This window comes from Macaca mulatta, chromosome 9 (genome assembly GCF_049350105.2).
Source record: "Macaca mulatta isolate MMU2019108-1 chromosome 9, T2T-MMU8v2.0, whole genome shotgun sequence".
NCBI classification, from domain to species: domain Eukaryota; kingdom Metazoa; phylum Chordata; class Mammalia; order Primates; family Cercopithecidae; genus Macaca; species Macaca mulatta.
In genome coordinates this window covers 107706841-107730947 of record NC_133414.1, presented here as the reverse complement: position 1 = coordinate 107730947, position 24107 = coordinate 107706841, and the positions used below count along the sequence as shown (strand labels likewise).

The 24107-nt window shown below is 40.6% G+C and overlaps 2 protein-coding genes across 16 annotated transcripts in view; one reads left to right on the top strand and one right to left on the bottom strand.

Moving 5' to 3' along the window:
- ENTPD1 (ectonucleoside triphosphate diphosphohydrolase 1) overlaps nt 1–21782 on the bottom strand; it is a 205866-nt gene extending 184084 nt beyond the window's left edge. For 5 of the 15 annotated variants that reach the window (XM_077946961.1, XM_077946946.1, XM_077946949.1 and 2 more), the window contains exons 1-2: nt 21653–21782; nt 6088–6232 (exon numbers count right to left, since the gene is read on the bottom strand). In XM_077946961.1, the coding sequence (XP_077803087.1) occupies nt 6088–6124 (37 nt within the window). In that variant the 5' untranslated portion in view covers nt 6125–6232; nt 21653–21782. Of the gene's footprint in view, nt 1–6087; nt 6233–7311; nt 7554–21499 lie in introns of all 15 variants that reach the window. The other 10 variants (XM_077946959.1, XM_077946944.1, XM_077946952.1 and 7 more) reach the window with 4 other exon arrangements.
- Nucleotides 1–24107, top strand: part of TCTN3 (tectonic family member 3) — a 150716-nt gene that overhangs the window by 101760 nt on the left and 24849 nt on the right. The gene's annotated exons all lie outside the window — the stretch shown is intronic.

Sequence of the window (24107 nt, the reverse complement as noted above, 5' to 3'; positions counted from 1 at the left end):
AGCTGCAAGGCAGGACCCTCCATTAGAAATGCTTATAGAAGGACCTTAGTATGGGATAATTCCCTCTGGGAAACCAAGCCCCAGTACTCAGCAGAAGAAATAGAATGGTGAACGTCACAAGGACATAGTTTTCTCCTGTCAGGATGGCTAGCCACCGAAGAAGGAAAAATGCTTTGGCCTGCAGCTAACCAATGGAAATTACTTAAAACCCTTCACCAAACCTTTCACTCTCACTGCACCTCCTCCATGCCACTGTACTACCAGTAGCTCTCCTTACCAAGAGCTTCTATGGAGAACGCGACTTCCCAGAAATATTGATGCCCCATCGTATAGGAGTTTTTCTAAAGAAAATCCCATTTTCACCGCCCACACCTATACGCCCCTGCACTTCAGGCCATACATTACAATCCCTGTATGTTTAACCTCCTTGTTAAGTTTGTCTCTTCCAGAATCAAAGCTGTAAAACTACAAATGGTTCTTCAAATGGAGCCCTACATGCAGTCCATGACTAAGATCTCCTGCAGACCCCTGGACTGGCCTGCTAGCCCGTGCTCCGACGTTAATGACATCAAAGGCACCCCTCTTGAGGAAATCTCAACTGCACAACCCCTACTATGCCTCAATTCAGGAAGCAGTTAAGAGCGGTCGTTGGTCAACCTCCCCAACAGCACTTGGGTTTTCCTGTTGAAAGGGGGGACTGAGAGGACTAGCTGGATTTCCTAGGCCAACTAAGAATTCCTAAGCCTAGCTGGGAAAGGTGACCACACCCACCTTTAAACACGGGACTTGTAACTCGGCTCAAGCCGGACCAATCAGGTAGTAAAGAGGGTTCACTAGAATACAAATTAGGCTAAAGCAGGAGGTAAAGAAATAGTCAAATCATACATCACCTGACAGCACAGGAGGAGGGACAATGATTGGGATATAAACTGAGGCATTCAAGCAGGGAGTGGCAACCCCCTTTGGGTCCCCTCCCATTTTATGGGAGCTGTGTTTTCACTCGATTAAATCTTGCAACTGCAAAAAAAATAAAATAACCTGCAGATCCAAGAACCTCAATGAACAATGTGTGTAAGATAAACACAGAGAACCACATCTAGATAGCTAGGTGAATTGCTGAAAACAAATTTAAAAGGTGAAGGATTTGGAATTGTAGCTTACTTAAAGCTTACCATTATCCTGACACTGTTTCATGGAAACAGGCAGAAGACACAAGATTCCTGCATCATAAACAAAAGACTTTATTACTCACAGAACAGCAAGAAGAATGCACATCAAAATATTTGCCTAAGTTCCTTATGCCTAAATCCCACAGGGCCCATGCCTACCCATACAGTGGGTTGCAACTCAGGCAAAGGGCCGAGCACTTTTTGAGCAAGCAGCAAATTCAGTTTCCCTCCCTCTCCTTAGGCAGAGAGCAGGGACACAGTACCACTCTATGGTCACCTTGACCAGCTAGTGACTATATGACTAGCTACAGAAATGGTTCAGTGTCAGAAGATGAATAAAGCTTGTAATCTGTCACGCTCAGCAAGAATATGCATGTTTTAGTTCATTTTACATTGCTATAATGGAATACCTGAGACTGGGTAATCGATTTTAAAAAGAAGTTTATTTAGCTCATGGTTCTGGAAACTGGGAAGTTTAAGACTGGGAAGCCACATCCGACAAGGACCTCACATTGCATCATAACATAGCAGATGGCATCACATGGCAGGAGCACACGTGACGACGGCAAGCAGGCGCGTGCAAAAGAGACAAAACGTGAAAGGAAACCTCACTTTATAACCACCTGCTCTCTCAGTAATTAATCCAGTTCTGCAAGAGACAGAACTCACTCCCACAATATGGCACTAATCCTTTCATAAGAGCAGATCTTTCATGACTCAAATACCTTTTAAAGTCTTTCCACCTCTCAACCTGTTACACTGGGGACCAAGCCTCAACATGAGTTTTGGTGGGGACAAACCATATTCAAACCACAGCAATGCAAGAACAAATAGGAACCAAAGGACTGCCTTTTGCAACCAAAACCAAAGAGAGAACTGAGCTACAGTGGAGCAAAGTTGCCATATTGTATCACAAGTAAACCACCATTAACCTGAAGTGGATTTTAAGTTAAAGTTATGAAGTTCAAGAAACATAAAAATCCCTAGAGTAACCACTGAAAAATGAACTTTAAAAATATACTTAAAAATGAGCTGGGTACAGTGGTTCATACCTGCAATACCAACACTTTGGGATGCCAAGGCATGAGGATTGCTAGAGACCAAGACTTTGAGACCAGCATGGGCCACATAGTGGGACGCCGACTGCACAAAATTTTTTAAAATTAGCTGGATGTGGTGTCACACACCTGTAGTCCCAGCTACTCAGGAGGCTGAGGTGGAAGGATCACTTGAGCCTGGGAGGTCAAGGCTGTAGTGATCCATGATCACACCACTGCATTTCAGCCGGAGTGACAGAATGAAACCCTGTCTCAAACAAGCAAACAAAAATACAAATGAGTAGTTGTCAGGGGATGAGGGAGAGGGAAATGGGAGTGACTGCTTATAGATACAGGATTTCTTTTGGGAGTGATTAAAAGGTTCTGAAATTAGATAATGACTCTATAAATATATTAAAAATCACTGAATTGTATACTTTAAAGGGGTGAATTTAATGGTATGTGAATTATATCTCACTAAATGAATTAAAATATTGATTTAAAACAAAAGAAGGCAATAAAAGGGGAACAGAGGAAAAACAATAAGCAAGACATATAGAAAACAAATAGCAAAATAGACAAATCCAAACATACCAATAACTACATTGAATGTGAATGAACTACCGTTCAATCAAAAGACAAAAATTGTCAGGATGTATTTAAAAAAAACAACAACAAGATCTAACTACATATTGCCTAAAAGAAACACAGTTTAGATTCAAATATACTGTAGGTTGAATAGCATGCATAAATAGCTGCTATGAAAGACCTGGAATGCTATATAATATCAGACGAAATAGACTTTATGATAAGGCACATTAAGACAAGGAAGGACATCTAATCATAATAAAAAGGACATCTAATCATAATAAAAAATCTAATCATAATAAAAACATCTGGAAAATATAACAATTGTAAACATATAACACCTAACCACAGATCCCAAAAATACATGAAGCAAATACTGACAGAATTGGAAGGAGAGACAAGAGGGTATGTCTCAGTTAACTGAAATGACTCCTGATTAAGTAACGTTCACAAAAAATAAATATTGTTATAGTGAAGTTCCAGGAGAAATCAAAAAGGCATAACAAGAATCATTGCATAAGCCTTTTATTTAAACAAGTTTATAACATTTCCAGATTCCAGGGATAACCGAGGAGAATAACTGTCTCCAATGAAAACTTAACGATTCTTTTCATTCCTGTCGTCCTTTTGCAAAACAATTCCAAGACTTACTGAAACAGTAAGATAGTACCCAGAATGTACATTCTCACAAGGTGTAAGAAAGCAGACCTGAAAATGCTATTTTGATAATATGTGGGCTAATCTTATTCTTAAACTGTTGTTGCTGCTGCTGTTGTAGTTTTATAAACACTGCATATTCTAAAAAAATTTTTTTGAAATTCTGTTTGAAAAATAAATAAATGATAAATATATTCCTTCCATGAAGTAAAGTAATGCACAAATGAATAAATAAATGATAGCATTTGTGCAAAGGTTAAGAGGTTGTAAACTGATTTAGTTTCACCTCTGTTTGGTATAATACATAATATCATAAAGTGTTATAAGCTATTCTATTTTTCAATATAATCTTAAACTCGTGAAAAAATTAGCTTCTTTACTGCTAGACTGCATGTTGGCAACAAACACATGGTTTAGTAGACAAAATAATACATTTATTAAGGCACCATGCCTCCAAAAGAGAACAGTGGTTAGTTACAATCCAAAACTGAGACCTGAAAAGAAGTAATGTATTACTGATTACATAAGAAAAATAACTGGTAAATTAAGTTTTCAAACTTTAACCTTTATTTATTTATTTATTTATTTATTTATGTAAATTTTATTTTTATTCCTTTTTCGAGACAGGGTCTCATTCTATTGCCCAAGCTGCAGTAGTAGTGGCGCAATCATAGTTCACTGTAGCCTTGTCCTCTCAGGCTCAAGGGATTCTCCCACCTCAGCCTCCCAAGTAGCCAGGACCACAGGCCCATGCCACCACCACGTCTGGCTAATTTTTGTATTTTTTGTAGAGATGGGGTTTCACCATGCTGCCCAGGCTGGTCTTGAACTCCTGAGCTCAAGCAATCTGCCCACCTCCACCTCCCAAAGTGCTAGGATTACAGGAGTGAGCCATCATGCCCAGGCCTCAAACTTTAACTTAAGAAAAATGTAGATGTCATTTCTGTGATAATGGAGCAATTATTCTAGACTGTAAATAAATAAATAAAATAGAGACTAAATACACTTTGATCTGTACAAAAATTTGCCAAAATTTTTGCTGTAACTACTTATGCCAAAATAGCTGTAACTATTTAAATTGATGAATAGATGGATGGCTATATGGATGGATATAAAAATAGTTGATAAATTTTTTTCCTTTCTGCTGCTGCTTCATGGTAGAGCTAACCCACCTCTAGTCTCTTACTCCAGCTGCAGCGGATATCCTGTCTACCTTTTTTGTGGACATTTGTCCATCAATAACAAATGGGCACCCCAAAAGTCAAGAGTCACACAAATATTAAACCAAGTTTTATAAATGTTTGTGCTATTGAGTTAAAGAGCTTACATGTACTACAGGGACTGATTCTCTGACAAGGAATCAAACCCAGGCCACAGGTGTGAAAGCACAGAATCTTAGCCACTATACCACAAGATGGAATGCCTTCTTTGTAAATCCCACAGGGAATTCAAAGCAGGCAGTTTGAGTGTACAAATGATTTTAATTTTGTTTGGGGTTAGATTTTTGCATTTTAATTTTGTCAAGAGAATTTCTAAGCCAAGACACTATTGTGTCTTTCTTTAATTTGATTGTCCCATAAATACAAGTAAGACAATTATTTAGAATGAGAGATCTCTAAAATCTTCTTTTAAAAAGAAAATTAAGGTTCTTTCTAATTTAAAAGATCCATCTTTTGGCCACTGATGATTAGAATTTCCAATGGTTTACAAATTTCAGTAGCGACTCAACAATAAGCCTCTTTACGGAAAGTCCAGGAGATAATTTTCCAGGTTTAGAATAAGTTTTTACTATATAAACAAGAGGTGTTCCTTGAGAGCATATAGAGGAGACACTCTCCATGATCCCCAAAAATTCACTCAGAAGTAGACTTAAGATAACAAAGACTCTTGTTGCCACAGACTATTAAGGCTGGTGTTTGTGCATATGGTGCCACTAGTAACCCACAAATTTGCCAGGGGCCACCAGTCACAGACCTGTTAATCCACTGGCACCAGGGAGGCCCTCCTGGGATTGGAATTTTCCCAGGCTAACCAGGCAACAGGAGCCCCTTATAGATGGAAATTATTAAGACAAACTCCCCCGAGAGCTTGACATATTTGGAACAAAAAGTATACGGCTTAAAATCTTACGTGACCAGCCATTTTTAGACTGGTCACCTAATGTGACCTGAAAATCACGCTCCCCAAAAGGGCAGGGACCAAGAGAAAATGCTCTCAAAAGTCAAGGTCTTATACGGACATGAAACAGGACAATAGGAGAACTTCATCTGGTTTTTATTTTGCGGACTACAGCAAGGTTTATAGACAGAACTGCAAAACTGATCAATCTGCAGTGCCAGCTCAAACAGTTTATGGGGGTTTCGGCCCATGTTCTACCCTGTGGCATCCTTCGTTATGACAGCACAACACGGAAAGACAAAGACTATTTCTGGAAGGAAAGGGACCGAACAATGTGAATATTCATACCAAAAAAGGACACCAGAGTCACTACACACAAAACTAGTCACACAAATCCTTTTTTCCCATTAATCAAGGTTTTGGAGATGAATATGAGACAAACAGTGATTTTACCATCAGCTCTACCAGATTCCACAGAGGGAGAGAGGCCGGGAGCCTGACTGGTAAGAATTCCTTACCCTTCTGCTGGCTTGTCAGGTCCTTGGTTCCCTTCATTGCAGCTTCCAGAAGAGCAGAGCAGCTTTGGTATCCTGTTCACAGCACTAAAACTGGAGGGGCCAATGAAAACTTCCCCTTTGTCCTCTGAAGTTTCACTGAAAATCGCTGACAAAAAAGGCAGGTTAATAAGAGAAAAGGCATACAAATTTATTTGATCACAGTTTTACACGTACACAGGACACTTCAGAATGAAGACCTGAAGGGGAGGCTGGGCACAGTGTCACATGCCTGTGACCTCAGCACTTTGGGAGGCTGAGGAGGGAGTATGCCTTGGGGACAAGAGTTTAAGGTCAGCCTTAGGAACAAAGCAAGATTCCATCTGTACAAAAAATTTTAAAATTAGCCAGGTATGCTGGTCCCAGGAGTTTGAGGCTGCGTGAGCTGTGATTGTGTCACCAAGCTCCAGCTCGGGTGACAGTGTGAGACCCTGTCCCTTAAAAAGTGAATATAAATAAAATAAATAAAAGATACAGGGGAAATTGTCCACTTTTATGCTTAGGTTCAACCGAGTATGGACAGCCATGTAGAAATATGACGGGTCAAAAAAAGAGTATGATCTAATGCTATAGACTGACTGGGAGAAACTCAGCAATGCTGTCTATCTAGATTCTTTTTGACCTCTATGCATTCCCTCCTTCCGGATGTGGGACAGGACCCAGTCTGGAATGGGATTCAACAGTCTAAATGTGGGGTAGAAGCCTCTTCGGAATGGATTTCAACAATCTGGAACAGTCAGTCAAACGAGGCAGGTCAGATCATTTCTTTATGGCGAGTTTTTTTGTTGTTGTTGTTTTTGTTTGTTTGTTTGTTTGTTTTGAGACAGAGTCTCGCTCTGTCGTCCAGGCTGGAGGGCAGTGGTGCAACCTCGGCTCACTGCAAGCTCCGCCTCCTGGGTTCACCCCATTCTCCTGCCTCAGCCTCCCGAGTAGCTGGGACTACAGGTGCCCGCCACCTCGCCCGGCTAGTTTTTTGTATTTTTAGTAGAGACGGGGTTTCACCATGTTGGCCAGGATGGTCTCGATCTTCTGACCTCATGATCCACCCGCCTTGGCCTCCCAAAGTGCCGGGATTACAGGCGTGAGCCACCGTGCCCGGCCTATGGCCAGTTTTTATACAGAAAGGCCGGGAGAAAGAGAAAGTTAGAGTAATATTTTTAGGTTTTGTTGCTGGTTTCTATGACCCACCTCGGGGAAGAGGAATTCTAGTTTCCATGGCTAGCCTCGGGGGAAAATGAGAGGCCAGAGACAGAAGGGCAGGAGAAAGTCCGAGAGGGCACCACCACAGTAAAGATCCAGGGCAGTTCTGCTTCAGAGACCTTCATGTGTGGCTGCCATTTTCTGGGATCCTGGAATAGCCACAGCCATCTGCAAAAGAGGCTGGGCAATGTCATCTTTTGGCTATATGTGCTCAGTAAAAATTTCGGGTTCTGTTTATTTGAGAGAAGAGAGAACAAACATATAGTCAGCAATAAACAGTTTCTGCCATAGAGTCAAAGTTACACAGATTCAGAACTGGAGAAAATGTAGGACTATAGACAGTCTCCAAAGGATGAAATGAGGAAGAAGAGCAAAGAAAAAAAGAAAAGGAGTAGAAACCCCTCTTCGCTTGTTGTTAATACTAACCGGCTAAAGAAAAATTTTATAAAGGTTTCAAAGTGAAAACATACTTCTAGCCTCTACAATGTATTCATTGTTCATTAATCTCTTAAAAAGCAAGAGGAATTCTGCCAGAGCTACTAAACATTTGTTTTCTACTAAACATGTAGACATTGTTTATTCAATTTATTTAGATAAATGCTTGTAAACAATAATTTAGATAAATTACAGTTATATTAATCATGAGTATCATTTGAAAAAATTTTGTTTGAGACAGAGTCTGGCTCTGTTGCCCAAGCTGGAATGCAGTTGCTCAATCTCTGCTCACTGCAACCTCCACCTCCTCTGTTCAAGTGATTCTCCTGCATCAGCCTCCTGAGAAGCTGGGATTACAGGCCTGCGCCACCATGCCCGGCTAATTTTTGTAATTTTAGTAGAGACAGGGTTTCACCATATTGGCCAGGCTAGTCTGGAACTCCTAACCTCAAGTGATCATCTACCTCTGCCTCCCAAATTGCTGGGATTACAGGCATGAGCCACCGTGCCTGGCCTATCATGCTTATTATAAAAATTAATGATGGTTTAAAATTATGTCTTTGGGGCTGGGCACAGTGGCTTACGCCTGTAATCCCAGCACTTTGGGAGACCGAGGGGGGCGTGGATCACCTGAGGTCAGGAGTTCGAGACCAGCCTGGCCAACATGGTGGAATCCCGTCTCTACTAAAAATACAAAAATTAGCTGGGCGTGGTGGCGCATGCCTGTAATCCCAGCTACTGGTTGGTGAGGGGGGTGGAGCGGGGCTGAGGCAGGAGTATCGCTTGAACCCAGGAGGTGGAGGTTGCAGTGAGCTGAGATCGCACCACTGCACTCCAGCCTGGGCAACAGAGGGAGATTTCATCTCAAAAACAAACAACAACAACAAAAAGAAATACTGCATCTTGGGGAGCAGGAGTGGGAGAAGAAAGGTGGGTTTGATTATGAAAAGACAAGAGTTCCGGGCGCGGTGGCTCAGGCCTGTAATCCCAGCACTTGGGAGGCCAAGGCGGGCGGATTCCCTGAGGTCATGAGTTTGAGACCAGCCTGACCAACGTGGTGAAACTTCGTCTGTACTGAAAATACAAAAATTAGCCGAGCGTGGTGGCGGGCGCCTGTAATTCCAGGTATATAGGAGGCTGAGGCAGGAGAATCGCTTGAACCCGGGAGGTGGAGGTTGCAGTGAGCCGAGACCAGGCCATTGCACTCCAGCCTGGGCAACAAAAGCGAAACTTTGTCTCAAACAAACAAACAAACAAAAAAACAAAAAAGAAAGAAAAGAAAAAAGATTTTCAGGGAGACAGAACTGCTCTGTATCTTTACCATGGTGGTGGAAACATGAAACTACACATGCATTAAAATTTCATGAACTAAATATACACACACATACAAATAAAACTGGGGAAAATTTGAAGATTGATGGGTTGTATCAATGCCATTATTTCACTCATGATATTGTATGATAGTTTTGCGAAGTGTTACCTTTGAGGGTACACAGGATTGCTCTGAGTACCCTCAATTTCCTATAACTTCATGAATCTACATGAAGGCTGTAGGTTCCATCGCGAAATGGAAAATTTAATTTTAAAAAGTCTCAGCTGATGAAAATGATTCTACAAGTATTCGGTTAATTTTTTAAAAATGAAAAAATGCTCAATTTGTAATTATTGTATTGAGAGATCTCTCGCCACTGTTCTTTTGCTACCAGAGCAGATTTTTTTTCATGAAATTATTATGAACTCTTTTTCAAAATCTACCACACAACATACATACTATCACACAAGCATTGTTTAACTTTTTATTAGACACTGGGTTAAAAGAGTTTAAATGTGCCTTTTTTTAGTGTAAATGGCAGTATGCTCTGTGTACTGTTCTATAACTTGGTTTTTTCATGTATTTGTCTTGGAGATATTTCCATTTCACTAAATAAATATTCTCATTCTTGCTGTTGCAGAGTATTCCATAACAAATGCATTATAGTTTATTTATCCACTCTGGAATGATAGACATTTACATTTTTTCCAATATATATGCTTTTATTTGCCTCTTCTACACTTATGTGGATTTCTCCAGAGTAGCTATCGAGAAGTTAAATCCCTGGGCTGGGCACGGTGGGTGACTCACGCCTGTAATACCAGCACTTTGGAAGGCCAAGGTGGGTGGATCACAAGGTCAGGAGATTGAGACCATCCTGGCCAACATAGTGAAACCCCATCTCTACTAGAAATACAAAAGTGAGCTGGGCATGATGGCACATGCCTGTAATCCCAGCTACTCGGGAGGCTGAGGCAGGAGAATCACTTGAACCAGGGAGTCTGAGGTTGTAGTGAGCCGAGGTCACGGCACTGCACTCCAGCCTAGGGACAGAATGAGACTCCATCTCAAAAAAAGTAAAAATAAAAATTAAAAAAAAAGAAGAACTTAAATACCTGAATAAAGGGGCATATGCATATAAAAACTTAATAGATACTGACCTATGGCCCTCCAAAAAAGGCTATAACAGTTTACATTGCTAATGCAGTGTACCCATTTTTTTATATCATCATTTGGTGTCATCAAACCTTTCCATTGTTGACAATCTAATTTGGAAAAATCTAGTATCTTTTTATAAGTAAACTTTTTTGTTGAAGTATAAACATGAATACAGAATAATGCATAAACCAAATGTATGTATAGTTCAACCAATTTTTACAAAGTGATGGCTGGGAGAGGTGACTCATGCCTGTAATCCCAGCACTTTGGGATGCTGAGGTGGGCAGATCACTTGAGGTCAGGAGTTCGAGACTAGCCTGGCTAGCATGGTGAAACTCCATTTCTATTAAAAATACAATAATTAGCTGGGCATAGTGGCACATGCCTATAATCCCAGCTACTCAGAAGGCTGAAGCACAAGAATCACTTGAAGGCAGGAAGTGGAGGTTGCAGTGGGCCAAGATTGCACCACTGCACTCCAGCCTGAGACACAGAGCAAGACTCTTTCTCAAAACACAAAACAAAACAAACAAAAAAAGTGAGCCTGCCCATGTAACCCTAGCCCATTTGAAGACATGATTACCACCAGCTCAGAAATCTCCATTGCATTCCTACCCAGTACTACTCCTCTCAAACATAACTGATGGCAGCGGCTGCTACCATCACACCAGCTGCAGCAGTGAGGCACCCCTGGAGCTGGGCACTCCTTGGAGCTGGTGGGAGGCCCGCACTTTCTGAGTTGGGGTGGGAGCTACCCAGGTGCCACTGCAGCCCCGCAAACTGTGGCTGTGGACCCAGGCCTCATGCTCTATGGAGCAGGTAGAAGCCCCGCCCTCCTGGGCAGGGCTACAGCTGCCCAAACTATGACTGTGTATCCGAGCCTCCCTATGCTCTTGGAGGAGGCCAGGAGCAGGCAGGATCTGCCCTCCCGGGTGCAGCTGCAGCCCCCACGACCAACAGCTGCAGACCTGGGCCCAACTGCACGGAGCAGGCAGGAGTTGGGAACAAGCAGGATCCCCGAGTTGGCAGGGTGGGAGCTCCCAGGTGCAGCTGTGGCCACCCTCCCAGACACAGGACCTGGGCATCTCTGCAGCCTGCACCCTCGGGTGGCCAGGAAGCCCCCCTCCCCACAATCCCTGCAGGCTCAGGAGTGTCTGCTCCCACTGCCTGACCTCTCTCCTCTCCCAGCACCTGCTCAGATCTCTCCAAGTGGGGTTGGGCCGAATACCTGGGCCACGAATGGCAGCAGGAGTCAGAGAGTTTGCTGGGCAGAAGGGGGTGGGGTCCCCAGTAAGGCACCACCTTCAGGTCATGGAGGGCCTGAAGGCTGAGAGCCAGGTCACCAGTCCCACACACCAGAGCAGGGACTCCCTGCTGCCTATGGCCACCCATGGACCAATCTGCATGCACTTCTTACCCTATGAGATCCATAAAAGCCGGGGGCTTAGCCACAGGACTAGAGAGGATGGCCAGAGCAGGATAGAGGATGCAGAGGACAGAGATGAGGGGATGACCAGTTGCAGAGAAGAGCTACCATCTGCTGACAGTTTGAGAGGACTGCACAGACCTGAAAACAACCTGCCTGCAGAGAAGAGCCACCCTCTCCAGGGCCTCCTCTCTGCTGAGAGCAGCAGATGATGGGACAACCAGTGGGCAGAGAGGAGCTACCCTCTCCAGGGTCTCCTCTATGCTGAGAACTGAACACTTGACAGGAGGACCTGCAGAGAGGAGACACCCACTGAGGGTTTCCTCTGAGCTGTTCTAACACTTAATAAAGCTTATCTTCACCTTGTTCATCCTTCTCTTGTCTGTGTACCTCATTCTTCCTGGACACAGGACAAGAACTTGAACAAAGGCGCCACTGGTCACAGAGGTTTCTAGGAAGAAAATCGACAACCCAAAGATCCCATAACATAACTACTGTCTGATGTTCTAATAGTATAAGGCAGTTTTGCCTATTTTTTGAATTTTATATAAGTGAAATAATATATGTTCTTTTGTGTATCTTGCTTTAGATCAACATTATATTTGTTTTTGTTTTTGTTTTGAGACAAGGTCTCACTCACTCACCCGGGCAGGAATGCAGTAGCGTGATCACTGCTCACCGCACCATTGACCTCCCAGGCTCAAGTGAACTTCCCACCTCAGTTTCCCAAGTGGCTGGAACTATGGGTGCATGCCATCACATCCAACTAAATTTTTTAATTTTTCATAGAGACAAGGTCTCACTACATCGCCCAGGCTGGTCTCAAACTCCTGAGCTCAAGCAATTCAACCACCCTGGCCTCCCAAAGTGCCATGAGCCGCCATGCTTGGCCAAATCAACATTATTATCATTTAGATTGTCCAAGTTGGCCTGGCACAGTGGCTCATGCCTGTAATCCGAGCACTTTGGGAGGCCAAGGTGGGCAGATCACCTGAGGTCAGAAGTTCAAAACCAGCCTGGCCAAAATGGCGAAACCCCATCTCTACTAAAAATACAAAAATTAGCCAGGTGTGGTGGCAGTCGCCTGTAATCCCAGGTACTCAGGAGGCTGAGGCAGGAGAATTGCTTGAACCCGGGAGGTGGAGGTTGCAGTGAGCCGATTTCGTGCCATTGCACTCCCGCCTGGGCAACAGACTTAGACTCTGTCTCAAAACAACAACAACAACAAAAAAAATTGTTGTGTGGCAGTACTTTGTTCATTTTCATTGAAATATTATTATTCCGTTGTATGAGTATACTACAATTTGTACACATTTTGCTTTTGATGGATAATAAAGTTGACTGTAGTTTGGTGCTATTATAAATCATGCTGCTATAAATGTTGTCATACAAGTCTTTTGTTAAATATATATATTTACCATACACACACACACACATTTCCTACTGGGTCTACACCTAAAAGTATATACTTTGCCAGGTCATAGGGTATGGATATGTTTAGCTTTATTATATAAAGCCCAACAGTAAATGGTAGCCCCAATTTATACCCCCATCAGTAGCAAATGAAATATCCAGTAACTCCATATCCTCTACCGTTAAAAAGTTTAACCACTTTAAAAGATATGGAATTACATCTTATTATTGTCTTCATCTGAACTTCTTTGCTAATGATGTTGAGTTGCTCTTTTATGTTTATTACTCTTTTATATATCCTACTTTATAAAAAGTCTGGTCAAAATTTTGGTCAATTTTTGAGGGGTTGTACATGGATTCTTTATATATTCTGGGTACAAATCCTGTGTTTTATATGTGTGTATGTGTATATTTACATATATATATACACATATATATAATATTTTGCCATTGAGTAGCTTGCCTTTTTACTCTCTTAATATTGACTTTTTATTAAGAGAAATTCTCAGTGTTAACAAGATACAATTAAACAATCTTTTTCTTTAGTATCAGTGATTTTTGTCCAGTTTAAAAACTCTTTGCCTACCTCAAGATCACATTATCTTACATTATTTTCTAGAAGCTGTATTGTTTTCCCTAAGTATAAAATCTATGTAAACTTGACGTCTGGGTACATGTAAGGTCGGAGTACAGACACACTGTCATCCCTATAAATATCTAACTGGTACAGCACAGTTTATTGACAAAATCACCCTTTCCTCCCTGTGCTATAATATTACCTTTGTCACAAATCAAGTGACTACATATGTGTGGGTCTTTTTCTGGACACTATTCTTTTCCATTGATCTATTTGTCAATCTTGGAGCCAAAGCGATACCATTTTATTCTAACAATTATTTTATCTTAATAATAAGATGGGATATCTAGCAGGTAGAGGCTTTCTAGTCTTGTTCTTCTTTAAGATTCTCTTGGCTATTTTTGACCTTTTGAAATTACATGTAAATTTGAAATCAGCATGTCAATTTTTACCCAAAAATGATGAAATTTGTACTGGACTGTATTGAATCTATACATGAATTTGGGAAGACTTGACATGTTTCCATTAGTAAGTCTTTCTAGCCATGAATTTGGTGTAGCTCTCCATTTATTTAGGTTTTCTATTATTCCTCTCAGAAATATTATATATTTGGATATGTAGTTTTGTTTTTGTTTTTGGTGTTTGTTTGTTTGTTTGTTTTGAGACGGAGTCTTGCTCTGTAGCCCGGGCTGGAGTGCAGTGGCCGGATCTCAGCTCACTGCAAGCTCCGCCTCCCGGGTTTAGGCCATTCTCCTGCCTCAGCCTCCGGAGTAGCTGGGACTACAGGCGCCCGCCACCTCGCCCGGCTAGTTTTTTGTATTTTTAGTAGAGACGGGGTTTCACGGTGTTAGCCAGGATGGTCTCGGTCTCCTGACCTCGTGATCCGCCCGTCTCGGCCTCCCAAAGTGCTGGGATTACAGGCTTGAGCCACCGCGCCCGGCCTGTTTGTTTGTTTTTGATGGAGTCTTGCTCTGTTGCCAGGTTGGAGTGCAGTGGCGCGATCTCAGCTCACTGCAATCTCTGCCTCCTGGGTTCAAGTGATCCCCCTGCCTCAGCCTCCTGAGTAGCTGAGGCTACAGGCACGCACCACCATGCCTGGCTAATTTTTTGTATTTCAGTAGAGATGGAGTTTCACCATGTTGTCCAGGTTGGTCATGAACTCCTGACCTCAAGTGATCCACCTACCTCAGCCTTGCAAAGTGCTGGGATTACAGGTGTGAGCCACTGCACCCAGACAGATCTTTTTTTTTTTTTTTTTTTTTTTTTTGAGACAGAGTCTCGCTCTGTCGCCCAGGCTGGAATGCAGTGGCACGATCTCAGCTCACTGCAATCTCTGCCTCCCGGGTTCAAGTGATTCTCCTGCCTCAGCCTCCCGAGTGGCTGAGATTACAGGCACCCGCCACCACGCCTGGCTAATTTTTGTATTTTCAGTAGAGACAAGGTTTCACCATGTTGGCTAGGCTGGCCTCAAACTCCTAACCTCAAGTGATCCACCTGCCTCACCCTCCCAAAGTGCTGGGATTACAGGCGTGAGCCACTGTGCCCAGTGATATGTAGAGATCTTATACTATTTCAGATTTATTCCTGTGTATAAATGTTTCTTCAGGTAATTGTACATTTTATCATCTAAAAGTTTTACTTTCTAATTTATTATGGCTATAATATAGCAATACAATTGAATTTTCTATATTGACATTATATTTATTCTTTCCATTGCTCTTCATTTATTTCTGCATTTTCGTGCATCCATCTAAGATCATTTTCTCTTTAGCATGAAGAATTCCCTTTAGCAATTCTTTGTGTGGGTCTGTTAGTGGTAATTTTTCCCTCAGTTTTTGGTTTATAAATACATTTTTATCTTATCTTCATTTTTGAGGAATCTTTTGCTGGGTATACAATTTTAGGTTAGCTTCTTTAAAGATATTCAACTTTTTATAACTTCCATTATTTTTGTTGAAAAGTCAGGTGTAGGCCGGTGATGGTGGCTCACGCCTGTAATCCCAGCACGTTGGGAGGCCAAGGCAGGTGGATCACGAGGTGAGGAATTCAAAACCAGCCTGGCCAAGATGGTGAAACCCCGTGTCTACTAAAAATACAAAAAATAATAATAATAATAAGCCTGACATGGTGGTGGGCACCCGTAATCCCAGCTTCTCAGGAGGCTGAGGCAGAGAATTGCTTGCACCCGGAGGCGGAGTTTGCAGTGAACCGAGATCGCACCGTTGCACTCCAGCATGGGCGACAGAGTGAGACTCTGTCTCAAGAAAAGTCAGATGTAAGTTTTATTGTTGCCCTTTTGGAAGTAATATGTCTTTTTAAGCTATACTTTTTAAAGATTTTTCTCTTTGTCAATTTTTGGGATTTGAGTAAGATATCCCCATGTATTATTTTCTTTTTTTTTTTTTTTTTTTTTTTTGTTGAGACAGAGTCTCGCTTTGTCGCCCAGACTGGAGTGCAGTGGCCAGATCTCAGCTCACTGCAAGCTCCACCTCCCGGGTTCACACCATTCTCCTGCCTCAGCCTCCCCAGTAGCTGGGACTACAGACGCCCGCCACCTCGCCCGGCTAGGTTTTTTTTTGTGTGTTTTTTTAGTAGAGACGGGGTTTCACCGTGTTAGCCAGGATGGTCTCGATCTCCTGACCTTGTGATCCGCCCGTCTCGGCCTCCCAAAGTGCTGGGATTACAGGCTTGAGCCACCGCGCCCGGCCTTATTTTCTTTTAAATTTATCTTGTTTGGGTTTTGTAGAGCTAGAATCTACAGACTGAAAACATTCATTTATTTGGGGAAATATTCAGCCAAAATATCCTAATATATTGCTGTGTCTACCCCATTATCTCTCTCGTTTCCTTCTGGGGCCCAATTACATATCAACATTTCTTCCACTCTCTCCGCATTGTCTCTTACATTCTTTTCCGAATTTTCAACACATTTTCCCATGTTTTATACTAGATCTTAACAAATAATCTAGTTTTTCAGTTCACTAATCCTGCCTTCTGCTGTGTTTGATCCACTGTTAAACCAATCTAAGAGTTCTCAATTTCCATTATTGTACTTTTCAGTTCTAGGATTTACATTTGATACATTTTCACAGGTTTCAGTTTCTGGTGAAATTCTCTACTTTGTCAGCTATGTTACTGAATATATATTAATCATGTATATATTTTAACTCTGCACCCATAGTTATGACCTCTTATTGGGTCCTAATGTTATTAATTTGTGTTTTTTAATTTGATCTTCTAAACATTTATCTGTTTATCTTTTCACATAACCAGCTATTGGTTTTATCAGTTACTCTACTGATTTTTATTTGTTTTTAATTTTTAATTTCTTCTATTATCTTTATTAATTCTCTTCTTTCATTTTCTTTTAATTTGTAATTTGCTTACTAAATTATAAGATTAAGTTTAGGATTATTTTAAATATTTCTTTTTAAAAAAAAAAGTACTTGAAAATATAAAAGTTCTTTAAGTTCTATTGGCTTTATTCCTTGTATTGTAGTTGTTTAACTTTCATTCTTTCATTTTTAATTAGTTTGTAATTTTTGTGTTTATTTTCTTTTAACTCAAGATTTATTCAAAAATGTGATTTTTTTTTCTTAATTTCCAAGAGGATATTTTTGCTGTCCTTTTATGTTAATTTCTAATTTTACTATATTGTGGTAAGCAGAATGTACTATAAAATCTTTGCCTTTTTTCTCTTCATTGAGATTTTCTTTGTGACATAACACATGGTCAATTTTTGTCACTGCTCCAAGTATGATTGAAAAAGAATTAGTACTATTTGCTTATTGGGTTCAAATTCTATACCACCTACAGATATTAAATTGAGAATTTTAAAATCACTTATTTAAATCTTTTTCTCTATTTTTATTATTTAATCTATCTATTTATGGAAGAGGTATGATAAAAATCTTTTACTCTGATGGTGGATTTACCTAGTCTACTCTTTCCACTAGTTATTTGCTTTTATATTTTAAAACAATGTCTTCAGATCCACAAGGATCATTAATTTAACATCTTCTAGGTAGTGTGTAACTTTTATAAAGATGAAATATATATTGCCCTTAAATATAATTCACTTAGAATTTTATTTTTATCTTTATATTTTTAGAGATAAGGTCTCACTATGTTGCCCGGATGGTCTTGAACTCCTGGTCTCAAGCAGTCCTTCTGCTTCAACTTCCCTCCTGAGTAGCTGAAATTATAGGCACAAGCTACTGCACGAGGCTGGAATTCTATTCTGACTGTCATTACTATTACTACATCTGTTTCCTCCTTATTAGCATTTGCCTATTAAGAATTTATTTCTGGCTGGGCACGGTGGCTCATGCCTGTAATACCAGCACTTTGGGAGGCTGAGGCTGGCAGATAACCTGAGGCCAGGAGTTCGAGACCAGCCTGGCCAACATGGCAAAACCTCATCTCTACTAAAAATACAAAACATTAGCCAGGCATGGTGGCAGGCACCTGTAATCCCAGCTACTTGGGAGGCTGAGGCAGGAGAATTGCTTGAGCCAGGGAGGTGGAGGCTGCAGTGAGCCAAGATTGTGCCACTGCACTCCAGCCTGGGCAACAAAAGCAAAATTCTGTCTCAAAAAAAAAAAAAAAAAAAAAATTTATTTCTTAATAGATGAATTAAACTTATTCATATTTATTGTAATTATTTATATATTTGGACTTATTTGTTTTATTGTTTTACCATTTTCTTTTCTTTTTAATAGAGACAAAGATTTGCTCTATTATCCAGGCTAGAGTGCAGTGCTGTGATCATAGCTCACTGTAACCTCAATTTCCTGGGTGCAAGTGATCCTCCTAACTCAGCCTCCTGTGTAGGTAGGACTACAGACACATGCCACCATGCCCAGGTATTTTTTTTCATTTCTTGTAGAAATGGAGTCTCAATATGTTGCCCAGGTTGGTCTCAAACTCCTGGCCTCAAGTGATCCTCCCGCCTCAGCCTCTCAAAGTGCTGACACTACAGCCGTGAGCCCCTAATATTTCTTTAACCAATTTAATCCTTCCATTTTCTTTTTTTCTCCTGGAACTCATATTAATCAAACATTGGACTTATAGATTTAATCCTCAATGTCTCATATTTTCTATTTATTTATCTTTTTGTTCAATAGAGTAGATGTCCTTATATTTATCTTCCAAAATTTTAAACAAAAAAGTTAAGGTCAGTAATCATATTAATAGTTTTAATTTCCAAGAGCTCGCTCTTATTCTGATTGCTCCTTTGTCAAATATTCTGCTCTCATGAATGTTTTATTAATTACTTCTCAAATCTCTCTGAGGTATTAACTAAACAGTGTATCAATTTCTAGAAAGAATTATCTATTTTTTCCTGAAAGAAAATAACTAGTTATAGGTCCTTTTGAGTGCAAAGGCAAACTATTCCATATACCATATAGACCTTCAATTCATTTTCTTGATTTCTGTCAACTTTACCTTTTATCTTCTCATTTTCTTGATTTCTGTCAACTTTACCTTTTATCTTCTCTCTTCCTTGCTATCGCTAGTTCTGGCTATTCTGTGGTATTCTGCTGGAAGGCAGCTGCCTCCTTTGGCTGCAGTCCCTTTCCATGGTTATTCTAGGCTGCTGCTTCTTCAGTCAACATCCTTCCAATTTCTTCAAAAATGTATGAAAAATCTTCCATACTGACCATGCTGATGGTCAACCACAACTCCTACTTTTTGTTTTTATAAATATATGCCCTTTTAAGTCTTTTAACAGGTATTTTAATAAAATTTCAAAAGAGGGGTCAAATGTGTATCTTTCTTTCCTTCTTACTTCCTTTCTTTCTTTTCTTCTTTCTTTTCTCCTCTCTCTCTTTCTCTTTCTTTCTCTCTCTTTATTTTTTTGACAGGATTTTGCTCTGTCACCCAGGCTGGAGTGCAGTGGTGCAATCAAGGCTCACTGTAGCCTCAATCTCTTGGCCTCAAGTGATCCTCCCACCTCAGCCTCCTGGATAGCTGGAATTACAGGTGTGCACTACCACACCTGGCTAATTTTTATTTTTTGTAGAGAGAGGGTTTCACCATGTTGTCCAAGCTGGTCTCTAACTCCTGAACTTAGGCAATCACCCTGCCTCAGCCTCTCAAACTGCTGGGATTACAGGCATGAGCCACCACGCTTGGCCCAAATGTGCATTTTTCTTCCATCTTTAATCACAATTCCTAGTTGATTCATCTTTAATAGATGCAAAATCTCTTGTGTCTCTCTATAAATGTTAATTATATTTGTTCTAAACTCTTTTTCTAATTTGTCCTTTTTAATTTTTTTTTTCCTTTTTTTAGAGACAGGGTCTCACTCTGTCACCCGGGCAGAGTGTACTGGTGTGATCATGGCTCACTGCAGCCTCAACCTCCCTGGCTCAAGCGATCCTCCTGCTTCTACCTCCCAAATGCTAGGATAACAGGTGTGAGTCACTGCACCCGGCCTCAGGTTTTAATGTTTCTTGAATATTATACCCTTTTTTTGTTTGCTGGGTTTTTTCTTTTTCAAATGTAGATCTTTTGAGTGTGTGTCCACCTTGGTAACTGAGATTCCCTGTTAGCCTAAGAACAGGTGGGATCTGTTTATTGCATTCTACCTGCAGGATTTTTGAAGAAGAAAATGGTAGATGTAGAGTTTGACAAGGTGTGTATCTTAGTCCATTTTCTGTTCCTTATAACAGAATGCCTAAAACTGGGTAATTTATAAAGAAAAAAATTTATTTCTTACAGTTATGGAGCCTGGGAAGTTCAGGGTCAAAGAGGCATATCTGGTGAGAGCCATCTTGCTGGTGGGGACTCCCTTGTGGTGGCCTTGGGCAGTGAGCCCGTGGAGTGTACCCTAATCTGTCCTCTGAAACTATTCTGTCCTCCTATGCCTCTGGGCCTCTGATAGTAGGGGCACCCTCTAAGATCTTCAAAATGCCTTTGGGATCTTTCTTCCCTCGTCTAAAGGAATGGCACCTGTCTCCTTTTTATCCAAACTAATCTCTTTAGCAAATAGTCACTGGGCTGCACCCTTGGTTTCCTCTGCTAAAAATTCTTTTTAACTCTTTACATGCTCAGGCTGAGAGTTATCCAAATCCTTCCACTCTGCTTCCCTTTTCATGATAAATTCTACCTTTAAATTATTTCTTTGCTCCTGAATATCAGCATAAGCTGTCAAATGTAATCATGTAGCTCCTTCTACATTTGGCTTAGGAATTTCTTTTGCCAGATACCCTAGTTCATTAATCTCAAGTTTGGCTTTCCACAACGCCCTCAGGCATAGACACAGTTCAGCCAAGTTCTTTGCCAATTTATAACAAGGATGGCCTTTACTCCAGTTTCCAATATCACCTTCTTCAGTTCCATCTCAAATCTCAGCAGAATGGCCTTTACTGTCCATATTTCTATCTGTATTCTGGTTACAATCACTTAACAAATCCTGGCGGGGTGCAGTGGCTCACGCCTGTAATCCCAGCACTTTGGGAGGCCAAGGTAGGTGGATCACGAGGTCAGGAGACTGAGACCATCCTGACTAACACAGTGAAACCCTGCCTCTACTAAAAATATGAAAAAATTAGCCAAGTGTGCTGGCGGGTGCCTATAGTCCCAGCTACTCGGGAGGCTGAGGCAGGAGAATGGCGTGAACCCAGGAGGTGGAGCTTGCAGTGAGCCAAGATTACGCCATTGCACTCCAACCTGGGCGACAGAGTCTCAAAAAAAAAAAAAAACAAAAACAAATCTCTAAGAAGTTCCAAATGTTCCCTTGTCTTTTTGTTTTCTGAGTCTCACCAGAATCACCCTTGATATCGCATTCACTGAAATACAGTCACTTTATAGCCTGCTCCTCCAAACTCTTCCAGCCCCCGCTCATTACCTAGTTCCAAAGCTGCTTCCCCATTTTCAGGTATTCGTCATCAGCAAAATCCCACTTCTTGGTGCCAATTTTCTGTTTTCGTTCATTTTCTGTTGCTTATAACAGAATGCCTGAAATAGGATAAGTTATAAAGAAAAGGAATTCATTTCTTACAGTTGTGGAGGCCGGGAAGCCCAAGGTCAAGGGGACATCTCATGAGAACCTTCTTGCTGCTGGGAACTCTCTGCAGCATCCCAAGGCGGCACAGGGCATCACATGGTGAGGAAGCTGAGCGTGTTAACTTGCTAACTCAGGTCTCTCTTCCTTTTCTTGTAAAGCCACCACTTCCTCTCTCATGACAACACATTAATCCATTAACCCATGAATGGATTAGTCCATTCATGAAGGCAGAGACCTCATGACCTATCACCTCTTAAAGGTCCCACCGCTCAATACTGCACATTGGGGATTAAGTTTTGAAATGAATTTTGGAGGAGACACGCAAACCTAGCAGTGGGCTAGGACCAGTCTCAACTTGTGGGGCCTCTCTCTTCCTCCTAAATGTCAGAAGCCATCCAGGGCACTGTCCTGCCTTTTCAGTAAAAGTGTACATGGACTGCCTCTTGCCACCACCTTTTGGGGAAAATTCTTCTGCTATCCACTGCAAGCACAAGTAGGGATAAGGTTGAGAGGCTGACCTGGCTCTTCCTACAGTGATACTTCAATCAATAACCCATAGAATTGTCCAAGGGCCACTATTGATAACCAATAGCTTCTTTCTGTGTGCTTACAGCACTCCAAGAGTCACTTCCACTTCTGAATAAGGCCTTTATTATGCAACTGTTATTTGTTCACCTTCAATTCAATCCCATGTGCCTTCTATTTTTCAAGTATTCTTACAATGTCTGGCCCATGAGAGCACACCTTCATGTATTTAAATTCTGGGCATGTTCATGTATGCACAAGTGTGTGTGTATCTAAGTTTTCTGTAATTTTCAGAGATCTTTGGAAAAGGGAAGAGAAGTGGGAAAAGGACAGAATTTGTTGTCTGCCATCTCAATACAACCTCCTTGCTAAATTTCCAATTACATATTCAACTCTTTTAATCCCAAACACAGACAACTGCTAGTATCATATGATCTAATTTGGAAATCTCTGCTTCTGAGATTATGTCATATGATCTCAATTTAAGACTTGGTGCCCATACTACAACTGACATCTGCATGACACATGTGAATAAATTTCATTCTTCATCCACAAAATTATCTTTCAGATTTTAATACTGGATCTCAAAAGTATTGAGAGTTCTGTATTACAGAGATTCTTACAAATACAAAACAGCAATACATGCCAGGCACAGTGGCTCATGCCTGTAATCCCAACACTTCGGGAGGCCAAGGCAGGCAGATCACTTGAGGTGAGGGGTTTGAGACCAGCCTGGCCAACATGGTAAAACACTGTCTCTACTAAAAATGCAAAAATTAGCTGGGTGTGGTGGGTACACATGTAGTCCCAGCTACTAGGGAGACTGAGGCAGGAAAATTGCTTGAACCTGGGAGGTGGAGGTTGCAGTGAGCTGAGATGGAGCCACTGCACTCCAGCCTGGGTGACAGGGCAAGACTATCTCAAATAAATAAGTAAATTAATTAATTAATTAAATCAATAAATAAAGCAAGTTTAAAAAACAGCAATTCAAATAATCTTTTTGCTTAACTATAACAAAATAGAAAAAAAATTAACTTTTCTAAAAAAAAGTTGTGTTAAAATTCAAAAATAAGAAAAAGCAACTCAAACGGATCCTGAAACATTATTTGCTTATCACTCATCCCTAAAATTACTTCAACCAACAGTCTTTTGCCAATGCTAATAAATTCAGAAATAATTTAACACTGTTTGAGAGTTGCCATTTAAATTCCAAACTTTGAAATCTAAAATAGTCTCTGATCAGATGTACAATGGAAATTTTATAGAAAGATCATTACGTGGTAAATTGGTTGCAAAAAGAAGAAATTTTATAGAAAGAAATACAATCCTCAAATAAAATAAACTAAAAATATTCCTAAGGATTAATTCTAAGGAGTTCAACAAAACAATTTTTAATATATTTTTAAAATATTTAATGCACATCTAACATGTCCCAGACACTGTTCTAGGCATGGGGATATTTCAATGAACAAAATAAACAAAACTCCCTGTTTTTTGGAATTTACATGCTAGTATATACATATGATCATATAATCTTAATAATATGAACTTGGCCTTTTCCTATAGAAAATACTACTAAGGTAAATAAATGTTTTAAGACCAAACACATATCTCCCATAGCTGTCTATCACACAACAACATAAAAATATATTTGAAAATATTTATAATACAGAGATACATTTAGCTACTGACTTCAAAACATTAGAAAATAAAGATCTTGTAAGAGAATGCAAGTAAAGTCAAACGTCCTAAAACTTACCTGAGTTAAGTGATTCACTTGTAAAGGGAGGTATTGACCAGATTTTACATAAGTGTACTAGATTTTAGATAACTCTTAACAGATGTGAATTTATATACTAAAACTAAATATCCAAAATAATCCAGATACCAGAACTGTGGACACAGGAAAACACTGGTTCTAGGA